General features: G+C 36.4%; 1 protein-coding gene across 3 annotated transcripts in view; it reads right to left on the bottom strand.

Annotated features, from left to right (window-relative positions):
* Positions 1–15,632, bottom strand: part of LOC135110854 (tRNA endonuclease ANKZF1-like) — a 169,324-nt gene that overhangs the window by 93,880 nt on the left and 59,812 nt on the right. For 2 of the 3 annotated variants that reach the window (XM_064023462.1, XM_064023460.1), the window contains one exon: positions 1,552–1,617. The exons of the other annotated variant lie outside the window; for it this stretch is intronic. In XM_064023462.1, the coding sequence (XP_063879532.1) occupies positions 1,552–1,617 (66 nt within the window). The remainder of the gene's footprint in view (positions 1–1,551; positions 1,618–15,632) is intronic. 3 annotated transcript variants of the gene reach the window in all.

The raw sequence follows: 15,632 nt of genomic DNA on the forward strand, positions 1-15,632 counted from the left end.
GCCTTCCCTTTTCAAGTTCACATGTGAGAGAGAGAGAGAGAGAGAGAGAGAGAGAGAGAGAGAGAGAGAGAGAGAGAGAGAGAGAGAGAAAGTAAGTGCACTATCACCATGGTAATGCACCATGTTGCCGAACTAACATCTCATGGTAGTACACTTCTCTCTCTCTCTCTCTCTCTCTCTCTCTCTCTCTCTCTCTCTCTCTCTCTCTCTCTCTCTCTCTCTCTCTCTCTCTCTCTCTCTCTCTCAGCATTAGGTAAGCAATAATTGTACTTTAATAACATAGCTTCCTATAATAATGTGACAAAAAACATAAAGATACTGGCATTAGCAATGCTGTATAACAGTTTGGGCAGGCTGGTGCAGCACATATTGATAGAGAAAACTTAAGTGCCCCTCAAAATGAAGCTTTTATTTTCATTTATAGAAACTTTCATGTGTTTATCACTTACTTTTTTTAGTAACAATAGTGTATACTAATGTTTTATGTTAGAATTTCATTCATTACCAACAGCTGCCTCTTTAAACATAAGATATTTACTGAATGAGATAATGATGGTGATAGTATGGTTGATGAAGTATATACTACTATGACTGATGGACATTAGCACACATAATATCAAAATCATATATAATATTATTATATATATAATATAATTAGCACACATAATAGAGATACAATTACATTAATGTTATTTCTAAGATGTAAGGGAAATTATAGAACAGAATACATTATTAACATCATTTCATGGTGGTTGACACTTGACAGACACTCAAATAATTTGTATGTTTAGGCCAGTGAGCTATACACAGAAATAGATATACAAAACATAACTTTTAAGTATTTATTTTACCATCTACAGATATGCTGTGCATATTGCAGTAATTTTTCACTGAGTAGTATTTCTCACATGTGCTGTTGTTGTTTCACATACTCACACAACTGCAACTCTTCCCTGTTCACAATAAAAATGGTGTTCAAATTTGCTGTTATTGAAAGGCACTATTACACATATTGTGGCACATGTGGGATGATGACAAAGGGAGAAAGGTAAAAAAAAAAATCTCCATGAATAAACATCTGCAACAGAAATCTCAAAAAAGAAATGTGTCTTGGGAATGGTTGTACACATATGTAATATTGTACAACACTATCTTTTGTACAGATGTCCAGTAAATGACAAGAATTAATCAGACAGGCAATATCTGGACATGCCAAGCACAAATAAGGATGAATATTGGAAGGATCACTGTGTGTGTGTGTGTGTGTGTGTGTGTGTGTGTGTGTGTGTGTGTGTGTGTGTGTGTGTGTGTGTGTGTGTGTGTGTATATATATATATATATATATATATATATATATATATATATATATATATGTGTATATATATATATATATATATATATATATATATATATATATATATATATATATATATATATATATATATATATATATATATATATATATATATATATATATATATATATATATATATATATAATCTCCTCACAATATAAAAATGGATAACAAAATGAGTATCAACACATACGCACCAGCATCTTCCTTCTCCTCATCACCATTACTTGAGTCTTCAGAGCCTGAGATGCTGGAAATATCACCTGGAAAACAATCATATATGGAATGTAATTGTGCTGTTGCAAGGAACACTTTCCTTCATGCACTCATAATCACCAAAAATAATTTTGACTAACATGGTAATTCAAATTATATATTTTCCAGTGAAAAGGTCTACACTGTATGTATGTAGTGAAAATTTTCTTTGAATGCAGTATAAATTAGGTATGTGTGGAATACCTCTATATGCCTGCCATAGGTGTTAATGTATTTATACTGTTTTTTTTCTTTTCTTTTATGTAAAAGGGCCACTGGCTAAGGGCAACAAAAAAACAGAAAAAAAAGGACTACTCATTGCTAGTTCCCATACATGTCAAAATAAAATGATAAAAAAAAAAAGAAAGAAAAAAAAAGGATAAGTCTCAAAACCTCCCTCTTGAAAACGTCATAGAAAGAAGGAAATACAGAAGCAGGCAGGGAGTTCCAGAGTTTACAATAGAAAGGGATGAATGATTGACAATACTGATTAACTCTTGCATTAGAGAGGTGGAAAGTATAAGGAGAGAAAGAAGAAAGTCTTGTGCAGCAAGGTCATAGGAGGAGTTAGCAAGATCAGAAGAGAAATTAGTGTGAAAACAGTAGTAGAAGACAGCAAGAGATAAAACACTGCAGATATGAGAAAGAGGTTGGAGACTGTCAGTTAGAGGACAGGAAATGATAAGGCAAAAAAGTTTTAGATTCCACCCTGTCTAAAATAGCAGTATGAGTGGACCCCACTTTCCCCAAACATATGAAGCATACTTCATACATGGATAGATAAGTCCCTCTGTACAGAGTTAGCAGCTGGGGTGGTGAGAAAAACTGGCAGAGATGACACAGAATGCCTAACTTCATAAAAGCTGTTTTAGCTAGAGATGAGATGTGAAGTTTCCAGTTTAGATTATAAGTAAAGGACAGACCGAGGATGTTCAGTGTAGAAGAGGGGGACAGTTGAGTGTCACTGAGGAAAATGGGATATCTGTTGTGTTGAGTCAATAGATGGAGGAATTGAATTTTTGGAACATTGAACATCACTAAGTTTGCTCTGCCCCAATCAGAAATTTTACAGAGATCAGACATAAGGCATTGTGGCTTCCCTGCATGAGCTATTTAACTTCTGAAGGACTGGACGTCTACAAAAAGATGTGGAAAGATGCAGGTTAGTATCATTGGTGCAAGAGTGGTGAGAACAAATTTGGTTTAAAAGATCATTAATGAATAACAGGAAGAGAATGGGTGACAGGACAGAACCCTGAGGAACACTGCTGTTAATAGACTTAGCAGAACAGTGACTGTCTATCACAGCAGCAATAGAACAGTCTGAGAGGAAACAAGATGAAGTTACAGATAGAAGGATAGAAGCTGCAGGAGAGTAGTTTGGAAATCAAAGCTTTGTGCCACTTTATCAAAAGCTTTTGATGTCTAAGGCAACCAGGGTTGGCATTAAGAAACCCAACCAAAAGAACCCACAAAAAAAAAGCCTGTGTTATTTTTTAATAATTAACATATCAAAATTTAGTTCTATATCATATTGATAAATAAGGTCCATATATGTACATATACACAAAAAATGTAAAAGTAGTCAATCCTGATCCATTAATTTCCTGTAATAAACAAGTTAAGACAGGCTTTGCCCAACCAGACCAACCTGTATCAGCATGACCTAAACAAGTGTGTGATCTTCATTAACAGAAAGTGTCAAAATCTTTCAAGATCCAACTCCTCTCATGACTTCTGGCACCTAGCCAAAAACATCTCCAATAACTTTGCTTCTTCATCTTTCCCTCCTTTATTTCAACCTTAAAGCACCACTGCCATCTCATCTATTTCTACAACTCTTCACTCAAACCTTTGCTAAAAACTTTACCTTGGATGGTTCAGGGCTTGTTCCTCCCTCTCCTCCACTCTCTGACTACTTCATGCTAGACACTAAAATCCTTTTCAGTGAAGTTTTCCATGCCTTCACTGGCCTTAACCCTCAGAAGGCTTATGAACCTGATAGGGTCCTTCCTATCATTCTCCGAAACTATGCCTCCATGCTTGCATCTTGCCTAGTCAAACTTTTTCAACATTATCAACATCTATCTTTCCTTCTTGCTGGAAGTTTGCCTATATTCAGCCTGTTCCTAAAAAGGGTGGTTGTTCTAATCCCTCAAACTACCTTCCTATTGCTTTAATTTCCTGCCCCTCTAAAGTTTTGAATCTATCCTCAACAAGAAGATTCATAAACATATATCACTTCACAACCTTCTGATTGCCAGTATGGATTATGTCAAGGTCACTCTACTGGTGATCTTTTGGCTTTCCTTACTGAGTCTCTGTCATCCTCTTTTAGAGATTTTGGTGAAGGTTTTGCTGTTGCCACAGACATATCAAAAGCTTTTAGAGTCTGGCACAAAGCTCTGATTTGCAAACTACCCTCCTATGGCTTCTATCCTTCTCTTTGTAACTTCATCTCGAGTTTCCTTTCCAACTGTTCTATTGCTGCTGTGGAAGACAGTCACTGTTCTTCTCCTAAATCTATTAACAGTGGTGTTTCTCAGGGTTCTGTCCTGTCACCCACTCTCTTCCTATTATTCATCAATGACTTTCTAGACTAAACTTATTGTCCTATCCACTCCTACACTGATGATAACACCCTGGACTTTTCCACATCTTTTCTTAGATGTCCAACTCTTCAGAAAGTAAATAGTTCATGCAGGGAACCCAATGAATGCATGACTTCTGATCTCTTTAAAATTTCTGATTGGGGTAGAGCAAACTTAGTATTGTTCAATGCCTCAAAACTCAATTCTTCCATCTATCAACTTGATACAAACTTCCAGACAACTATCCACTCTTCTTCAGTGACACTCAACTGTCCCCCTCTTTTACAATGAACATCCTCAGTCTGTTCTTCACTTATAATCTAAACTGGAAACTCCACATCTCATCTCTAGCTAAAACAGCTTCTATGAAGTTAGGTGTTCTAGGACGTCACCGCCAATTTTTCTCACCCCTGGCTGCTAACTTTGTACAGGGGCCTTATCCGTCCATGTATGGAATATGCTTCACATGTATGGGGGGTTCCACTCATATCATTCTTTTAGACAGGGTGGAATCAAAAGCTTTTTGTCTTATCAACACTTCTCTAACTGACTGTCTTGAGCCTCTCTCTCATCACCAAAATGTTGTATTTTTTTCTATCTTCTACTGCTATTTTCATGCCAACTGCTCATCTGACCTTGCTAACTGCATGCCTGCCCTCCTCCTGCAGCCTCACTACACAAGAAACTTTTTTCTCAACCCTATTCTGTCCACCTCTCTAATGCAAGAGTTAACCAGTATTCTCAATCATTCATCACTTTCTCAGGTCAACTCAGGAACTCCCTGCCTAGGGAGTTCCTGAGTATTTTCACCTTCCTTTGACTTGAACTCTTTGAAGGGGGAGGTTTCAAGACACTTATCCTGTAATTTCAGACACCACTTTTGACTCTGGGGACCGGCACCTTAGTGGCCCTTTTTTTAATTATATTTTTGTTGCTCTTGACTAGTTTCCCTCCTACATGAAAAAAAGAAAAAAACACTTTGAACCTTGTTTTGCTTTAGGTTACTTTTTACTTTCTTATTTAAACTGATTTACATATAAATATGAGGAATAAACAAAAATAAATAAAACCCCAAAAACAATAAACTTCCCCCCCAAAAAATGTGGGTTGGTCTTAAAAGAAAAAAATACAGGTTTTTCTAACCCTAAAAGCAACAGCAAAAGTTTCACCAAAATCCTTAAAAGAGGATGACCAAAACTCAGTAAGGAAATCAGATCACCAGTAGAGCAGCCTCGATGGAACCCATACTGCCAATTACATAGAACATTGTGAAGTGATAGATATTTAAGAATCTTCCTGTTGAGGATAGATTAAAACACTTTACAGAGGCAGGATATTAAAGCAATAGAATGGTAGTTTGAGGGATTAGAGTGGTCACCCTTTTTAGGAACAGGTTGAATGTAGACAAACTTCCAACAATAAGGAAAGGTAGATGTTGATAGACAGAGTTGGAAGAGTTTGACAAGGTAAGGTGCTAGCACAGAGGCACAGTTTCAGAGAACAATAGGAGGGAACCCATCAGGTCCATAAGCCTTCCAAAGGTTAAGGCCAGCAAGGGCATGGGAGACCACTAAAAAAAAAAAAAGAAAGATGAAGTAGGCTGGGTCCCAGAAATCAGAAACATCTCGAAAGATTTTGTCACTTTCTATTAATGAAGTTTTTAGCTAGTTGGAGAAACAGACTTGGCATGATTCCAGGCAGAAATATAAACTGCATGAGATTCTGGTGATAGAAAGGTCAAGTATCTTTAGTGGACCAGCTCTCTATCGTGTATAGCACAAGAATAGGTTGTATAAAACCAAGGTTTGGAAGGTTTAGGTTGAGAGAAAGAGTGAGGAATGTACACCTCCATCATGCTAGACATTATCACCTCTGTTATGCACTCAGCACACAGAGACGGGTCTCTGACACAGAAGCAGTAGTCATTCCAAGGAAAATCAGCAAAATATTTCCTCAGTTACCAGAGGGAAAATATCATTCACTTAGGGGGATCCTGAGGAGGGACTGGAGAAATACGACAAGATACAGATATGAAGTTGTAATTGGAGTAACCCAACAAAGAAGATAGGGTGACAGCGTAAGCTGAAGGATTAGAGGTGAGGAATAGGTCAAGAATACTGGGTGTATATCCAAGACGTTCAGGGATACAAGTAGGGTGTTGCACCAGTTGTTCTAGGTTGTGGAGGATAACAAAGTTAAAGGATAGTTCACCAAGATGGTCAGTGAAGGGGGAGGAAAGCCAAAGCTAGTGGTGAACATTGAAGTCTCCAAGAATGAAGATCTCTGCAAAAGGGAAGAGAGTCAGAAAGTGCTCCATTTTGGAATTTAAGTAGTCAAAGAATTTTTTATAGCCTGAGTTAGGTGAGTTATACAACACAGATAAATTTAGTTTGAGAGTGACTCTATAGTCATAGCCAGGTGATGGAAACCTCAGAAGATTCAAGGGCATGGGCACGAGAGCAAGTTGAGTCACTGCCTACATAGACGCAACATCCAGCTTTGGACTGAAAATGAGGATAAAGAAAGTAGGAGGGAACAGAGAAGGGGCTACTGTCAGTTGCTTCAGACACCTGTGTTTCAGTGAAGAAAAGATAAGGTTTAGTAGAGGAGAGATGGTGTTCTACAAATTGAAAATTAGATCTAAGACTGCAAATGATGCATGAGTTAAAGAAGAAAAAACTGAAGGGGATGTCAAGATAATCAGGGTTGGTACCAGAAGAGCAGTCCAACCTGGTGACGTCTGTGGTTCCCTCTCTAGACAGGGACTCCAAGGCTAGTGTAGGAATCGCCATAGTGAATTTAAAATTTTGAGTGAAGGGTGTGTGTGTAATTATTTGTATGCAGTTTTGTGTGAAAGAAGAGAGTTGTCTTTAGAGGGCACCCTTATGTTGTGAGACACAAAAGGAAATGTTCTGTGAGGTCATAGCTGGGTTTAATGAGTCCACAGCATCCCCTGATCCAGCACTTCTGACCTCACTGGGAGTAATCATTGTTTCAGTAGGTGTCTACTGCCTCCTCCTCCTTTGTTTTTTCTATCAAGTTGATAAATAAGGGAGAGATATGAGACAGCTAGTTTGGCTTTGACTGGTAGCATGGGATTCACTGTCTTATGAGCACACAGTCTTGTCTCAATTGCCCCCTATTTCCTATATGCAGCTTAATCATAGGTTATGATATCTGAATAAATAAAACAAACAAATACTAAATAACATACATACAAACCTATACCAAGGCTATCTCCCCCAAAAAGGGCTAGCTAAGATAAGGCACACAACTTTCACATTCACACCACTCTCTTCATCCCTTGGACCTTGACAGAATAGAGAAAATACTCTTGCCATCACTTTTATATCATGAACAGTTTGGTTCAGAAAAAGGCTCCTTCACAGTAAGCACTCTCCTCTATCACACCCAATTGCCCCATACCTGTGTGAGACTATCACACAGGTGTGGGCCTCCCTTGTACGTCACAGGGCTGCACTCACAATTGCTCTCCACTTGCTTTTATCATGAACAATCATTCTATGTACTATACTCCTGTGTCACTCCTCTTCCCTTTAAGGTCTTCTTCAGCAATCAATCCATCCCTTCCTTATGTTTGCCTAACTTGCAAGTTCACACCTCTCACACTTAACCTTACTATCTTCTTTACCAGGTCATCATCCTCCATTTTTTCAACTTTGGGGTGACTCTACACCATGTTAAATATTATATTACATATAGGTGTAAGAAGAAAGAAGACATAAGGAAGAAAAAGACATAATAAGGAAAAAGGAAGAAATGGAAAAGATTGATGAAATAAGGAGAAAACAAGCTGGTCACTCCACTGGAAAGGTAATTCACACAGATGTCAAGGATGAGGGAGCTCTAGAGAAGGAATCAGAACAATAAACAAGGATGCAAGTTATGACAACAGGAAAAAGGGGATTAATGAGGATGGTGTAGAGAATAAGGCAGAGAAAGCACTCTAGAGAGGAAAGTCAGCCAGGATGTGACTGAGGAACTGGAAAGGAAACATACCAAAGCCTACTTAAGCTCTGCCTCTAAATCTGCCCTTATAACTTGACTACTGTTCTGTGCAAGTGCCACACCTGTGGGCAGGTGTGTGAGTTGGTAATGTGATTGACAGATACATAAAGATAATTTTTTGAGGGAAATAGGCATTTTCCAAGCAAATTGTATATGAGTAGAGTGACGGATTATCAAGTAGCAGACACAGAGGCGAAAGTCACAGAGGGCCTGACCAGAGCAGGACCAAGATGGATGGAATAATTTAAGTGGAACTTAAAAGTGTAATGCAGTAAAGAAATCAAGTATCTAATGAAGAGAAGGAGTGGTAAAAAGTTTGTATGGTGTATGAAGATTAATGTAATTATGTCACAGGGGGTTTTCTTTGATTTTTATTTCCTTGACTTAATTATTATTATTAATCTGAAGTTGAAGTTTGATGATAATTTTGTTTTATGTTGTTTGCTTTATTAAAAAAAAAAAAAAAAAGCTGCCACCAGCCATGGGTTTCTTTGAAGTTGAAGTTTGATGATAATTTTGTTTTATGTTGTTTGCTTTATCAAAAAAAAAAAAAAAAAAAAAAACTGCCACCAGCCATGGGGTTTCTGTCTAATATTTTAATACTTTGTATGGTATGATACATTGTTTCATTAATTAGCCAGAGGTCTATACGGCACTGGAAAATCCCATGACAACCCGATTAATTTTGTTTGATATAAGTATCTAAATAACAAATAAAGATTTCATATTATTTCTCTTTCTTTAAATAAACAATAATATATCTAGTAGTTAGCTCTGTTACCTTGGAGTTCTGAGACCCCTATTCTGGGAACAATGATACTTAATCAGTTCACGATAAAATCTTAAATTAATAAGTTACAATTAATTTGAGTGTGCCTCAGAGTTACCTTAATTTTTGGTAAATAGCATCCTAGTTGTGTAGGCATTACATTCAAATGTGTGTATCACTGGTGTAATTTCTAGTACATAATCAATAGCAAATTTTCCCTATCTAATCTGAATCTCTAAGTTTACATCCTGAATTTCACCTTCCCCTAAACCTAAATAGATAAACAGGCAGGGAATTTATGTGTTTCTTGTCTGTGGGCAACGAGGGTTGGTTAGTGTTTCCACACAAATAATTATTTTATAATTATTTGTGTATTTATTTTCATATGAACAAATTATTATTTTATAACAGACACCAATGCGTATTTTCATATGACCAAAGTCTTTAAACAATACAAGATTCTCTGGATGTGACATACATACCTGTGGGCAACAAGAGTCAGTTAGCATCTGAGTCAAAATCTTGCACCAAGTCTTATATAGCAGCTGCCTCACATCCAAGCAAGTCCTTCTGCCATAACTAGAAGTCACTCTTTTGCAATATAAGTTTATCATCCTTCTGTATTTACAGATTACCGTATTTGATGACTCATAAGATGCTCATTTTTCCTCCCACAAAAAAGTCTCAGAAAATGAGTGTCATCAGAGGCCCTTAAATCAAACCCCAAATATCTTCACACATGTAAACAAAGTGATGATCACTTCTACACCAAAAAAAAAAAACTCTTTTTTTTTTTGCAATGTAACAATGTATAACAGGTCGTACTTACTGGTAATTCACATAAAATAACACCTGCCAGGTAGAAATTAAGTGATGACACATTGCGTGTACCAAAACAATCTCATGGTCAGTTACACGCCAAACCTGGCAACAAGTATGATGCCATTATTCTTTAAGATTAAGACATGAATAGAAGAAATTTATTTTCACGAATCTGAATTTGAATAAAAAACATTATAATTATATTAAATTTAATGATGAATAAAAAATTTATTTTCACACTTTCTTTTGTTTTTAGAAACGTACTGAATATTTCAAATAAAAATACATTGTAGAGAATAAGGTAAATCTATTTTCACACATCTTTCTCCTCTGAAAATGTACTAAAATATTACAACTTGAATTACAGGTAGAATGATTATAAAAAAATGTGATGGACAAACTTTATTACCCCACTGGGCTCTGACAGTGTCACTGCTTACACCATGTTTGTTTACATCTCACAGCAGGATTGGTCTAAGGACCAGTGTTGGTAGGTCCTAGCAAATATTAAAGTTTTTAAATGTAAAATATTGTGGTCTAATAAGGATCTGAATATATAAGAGAGGGCTTCAAATGTCAGGCCTACACCTTTTCACACTTCACACCTTCACTTCATATTCAGAGCTTAAACCTGCTTATTTATCTTTTTTTTTTTTTTCAATGCCTGCCCAAACTGAGGTGCGTCTTATAAGCCCTTGCATCTTATAAACCATCAAATACAGCATTCTCAAACACTTTCACTAATGGTCCCACCTACTCCCAGAAGCTAACACTGTCTATTAAGAAATTTAGATCCCAACACTTATCTCAGAATTTCTCTTTTTAATTACATAGAGTTATCAGCTCTTACATGCTGCAACTTAATCTACAACATCTTGTGATAGGAATTTTTTATATAAATGCCATAACAAAAGTTGGGAACTTTGTTTTCTGGGTTTTCCTTGTTCTTTGCATGGAGGGAGGAAGGTATTACTCTGTGCCCACCTTCCTCATCTCAATATATCAACATCTAATTTATCAACTTCTAGCTTACAATTTCATTTAATATTTCTGTTCTAAAGTTTTACTTTAGGCAAAGTTTTAATTACAAATCCACAAAGAAAAATAATTATGTATATTCATGATAATTTTTTTAGGCCATTCTAGATCATTTTACGTGATCATTATTTGAATGACATTATCTTCCCTATTTTAATCTACTTCCTATTTGTCCCATGACAATTACGTAACATTAATTATGTGAATCAGCGTGATGCTGACGTCAGGTATGTTTTTCAAAAATGAACATTAATTACACTCATTGAATATTAACTGTTTATAAATTTGATATTGTACACGTTTCATGGTAAACAATTATATTAATTATTGAATATTGAAGATATTATAAGATCGAATATTGAAGATATTATAAGATTATTTGAAGATATATAAGGTGACATCAGATAACAGTGATAAGAAGCATGCAAAGGTATTTTTGTGATAACATGTAAGAAATGTAAATGGTATTAAATAATTAAAAATTATTAATTTATGAGTATCCAGAAACTGTTAAATACCAAATCCATGCAACAACTTGGTCATGACAACATGTCCAAAGCACTTCAGCAAACACTGCTCTACCCATCCTGCCAAGTCTCTCACAACACTCATTCCCTCTTTCTCTCTTCCTCATTTCTGACTCTGCTCATCTGAGTTACTCCACACACACTCCTTAGACATCTCAGCTCTATTACATTCAATCTCTACTTCCCTGCCCTGCTACTCCCCCTGTTCAGTACAGTGCAGTAGGCACTATCTAAAGTTTATGAATCTATCCTCAACAGGAAGATTCTTAAACATCTATCACTTCACAACCTTCCATCTGATCGCTAGTATGGGTTCTGTCAAGGCCACTCTACTTGTGATCTTCTGGCTTTCCTTACTGAGTCTTGGTCATCCTCTTTTAGAGATTTTGGTGAAACTTCTACTGTTGCCTTAGACATATCAAAAGCTTTCGATAGAGTCTGGTACAAAGCTTTGCTGCTCTGGTAGACGTTCAATGTTCTTCTAAATCTATTAACAGTGGTGTTCCTAGAGGTTCCGTCCTGTCACCCACTCTCTTCTTATTATTCATCAATGATCTTCTAACCCAAACTTCTTGTCCTATCCACTCCTACGCTGATGATACCCTCTGCATATTTTCACGTCTTTTCATAGACATCCAATCTTTCAGGAAGTAAACAATTCATGCAGGGAAGCCACAGAACACCTGGCTTTTGATCTCTCTAAAATTTCTGACTGGGGCAGAGCAAACTTAGTATTGTTCAATGCCTCAAAAAAAACAATTCCTCCATCTATCACCTTAACATAACCCTCCAGGCAACTATCCACACTTCTTCAATGACACTCAACTGTTCCCCTCTTCTACACTAAACATCCTCAGTCTGTCCTTTACTTATAATCTAAACTGGAAACTTCACATCTCATCTCTAGCTAAAACAGCTTCTATGAAGTTAGGCATTCTGAGTCATCTCCACCAGTTTTTCTCATCCCCCAGCTGCTAACTCTATACAGGGGTCTTATCCATCCATGTATGAAGTATGCCTCACATGTATGGGAGGGATCCATTCATACCACTCTTTTAGATAGGGTGGAATCAAAAGCTTTTCATCTCATCATCTCCTCTCCTCTAATTGACTGTCTTCAGCCTCTTTCTCACCGCCGCAACATTGCATCTCTTGCTATCTTCACACAACAAACAGATAGAGACAGAAGATGACGCTTCTGCATTTGCTACGAGCCCAGCACCTTCACAGGGATGGGGACCTGTTCATTCCAAACAGCATTCCTATAAATTCTGTGGCAAAGAAGAACTGGTTATTCAGTCTCAAGTAAATTTAGCAAAGCTGAACCCACTGATATGTATAAATTATCAATTACTGATGATCTTATGGACATAAATGTTGCCCAGACGAAAGTGTTTACAAAACAAAAAATAAATGAAGGCCCCTTAATCTCATGGAAACCCACAACAAGGGAAGAACTGAAGAAGTTCACTGGTATAATTTTATACATGGAGATTGTTGTCATACCCCAACAATTTCTTCCAACTGGAGTAAGAGCAAGCTTTATGCAGATTTTTTTTGGCAGTAGTGCGATGACAAGAGAGGTTTGAAATCATTCTTAGATGCATACAATTCAAGGATAATGGTACTGATGCTGATGATCCACCTGACCCATTATTTAAAGTCCTTTGGTCAATACCATTAAAGATCACTGTCAGCCTGTTTATGAGCCAGGGCCTTACTTTGTGATTGATGAGAGCATGGTTCCATTTAAGGACAGAATTAATGTTAGGCAGTATCTTCCATAGAAAGCACATGAATATGAATTCAAGTTGTACATGGTATGCACTCCAAGCAGGTATACATGGAATTTCAAGATCCACACAGGAAGTCAATAAAAAGTCTAAACCCCACAGAAAACCTAACACTAGAACTTTGTGAAGATTTATTTGAAAAAGGTGCCACTCTCTTGTTCAGTGACACTAGCAGAGTACCTGTTAGATAAGAAAACCTACCCATGTGGGGATCTCAAGAGCACAATAAAATACCTTCCCAAGGAAGTTACTGAAAGTAAACTAAAAAGAATGAAGTAAAAGGATTGGAGAACAGCAAGAGTGTGATAATTTTCAAATGGAGGGATAAAAGAAATGTTTTGAGTATCTCTACTCTGCCTGAACACAGAGATCAATTAGTTTCTAATGGCAAGCTAAATAAAAGAAAAGAAGAGGTTTTCAAGCCAGAAAGCATAATGGCATACAAAAACACAAAAAAAGGAGTAGATGTCTCTGACCAGTACACATCTTACTACATTCCACAGAGAAAAAGCAGAAAATGGTACAGAAAGTTGGCATTTCCTAGAGTGTCAGTAGTAAATGCATGGGTTCTCCATTGTCAGTATTTCCCCAGGGCTAAGATGAATAAGGTACAATTCTGAGAGGCTTTAGTATATTTACTTACTGGAGAAGAACCTGAAGACATTAGACCCAGGAAAAGCCCTGGAGTAATATCAGGGCAGAGAATTATTCATACACTGATTGAGAAAGATGGACCTAAGAGAGATACAAAAAAAATTTTCTCTTTCTGAAGAACCTAAGGAGGCCAGAAATAAAAGCTAAAAGAGTAAACTCATTCTGTTCTGAGTCTGAAGATAAGCCACACCTGTGTATTAAATGTTTTGCAGAGAAGCACAGTGTATAAAGAGCATGCAAGTGATTTTCTTTTTGTTATATGGAAAATGTTATAATATTGTTACTGAATTTACTAATATTATGTTTTGTAAAGATCTATTTATTTCATGATTATTGGAAGGACTCAAGCATTATATATATATATATATATATATATATATATATATATATATATATATATATATATATATATATATATATATATATATATATATATATATATATATATATATATATATATATATATATATATACACACACACACACACACACACACACACACACACACACACACACACACACACACACACACAGTGGAACCTTGGTCCTAGGACTTAATTCATCCCTGAATGCTGTTCGAAATCCGCAATGTTCAAAAATAAAAATTATTTTCCGCACATGCATCAATGTAAAGTGGATTAATCCATTTCCAAATGCCAGTCTACCCAGTCTTAGTGGCTTATGACAGTCGCTCCCACAGCCAAGATGGCTGCTTCACAACATCTTCAGCTCACAAATTATTTATCCAGAAAGAATGTACTGAATGAACTTAGTGACACAGAACTCATAAGAAGATAGTATTTAGACTGCGTTGGCATTCTCTTTGTCACCAACCTAGTGAGGGAAACCTTGCAGAAGGACACAGAAAGAAGCAATCCACTTACTGCCATAATGAAGGTGATCATAACACTGCTCCTGGGAAAAGCTAATGGAAAAAATGCAGTTGTGCAGTAGTGATGGTGTTGGGGGTCATCAAGAGAGCCACAGGTGATTTGGGATAACTCCTGAGTGCCAAAAACTGTTTGTTTACACTGAACTTTTCAACAGTATCACATTGACCTTATTTCAAAGTTTGAATTACTGTCTTATACTCTGTGTCTCTCCTCAAAATATATAAAAACAAAGTAAATATTTATAGAAACTGTGAATTAGTAATAAATGACAGCTTTTGCTATGTCTTTTCATATTTGAAATCAAATACAGTATAACCCTAGCTATCCGGTACCCATGGGGCATAGTGTTCTCCAGATCGCTGGATTTTCTGGTTGGTTGAGTGTTACTCTTATAATATTCTATTTTCAGTAAAAAGCAAAGTAAAATATTGTACAATAGTACAGGTACAAATCAAAGTATGACAGATACAAATCAAAGAAAAAGAAATAAGAAGCAACATAAAATAAAAGGACTATACTTATGTATGTATATTCCTTGTAAAGTGCACCAAAGCAGGTACTGTATTAGGTATCACATCATCTGGATGTGATACCTGTGATACACTGTTACATAAATTTTTAGAGTACACACTAATCTTCCTTATTTACTACTATATATATGTCTTGTAAAACTAGTTCCTTAACACTAGTTTTATTCATATGTATCACTATCAGGGTTTTTTCCACAAGCTCTGGCCTATCAACTAGTGTAGGCTCCGACACTGATGATGCTGATGTTTGCTCTGATGCAGCCAATGTTTATGTTTATATTTGTCTGAGACCTACAGCATGGCAGATAATTAAGGAAACTGTATGGATATCCAGCAGAAACACTCAACTAACAAACTTGTTGTTTATGTAAGTGGCA

Source organism: Scylla paramamosain, chromosome 21 (genome assembly GCF_035594125.1).
Source record: "Scylla paramamosain isolate STU-SP2022 chromosome 21, ASM3559412v1, whole genome shotgun sequence".
Lineage (NCBI taxonomy): Eukaryota > Metazoa > Arthropoda > Malacostraca > Decapoda > Portunidae > Scylla > Scylla paramamosain.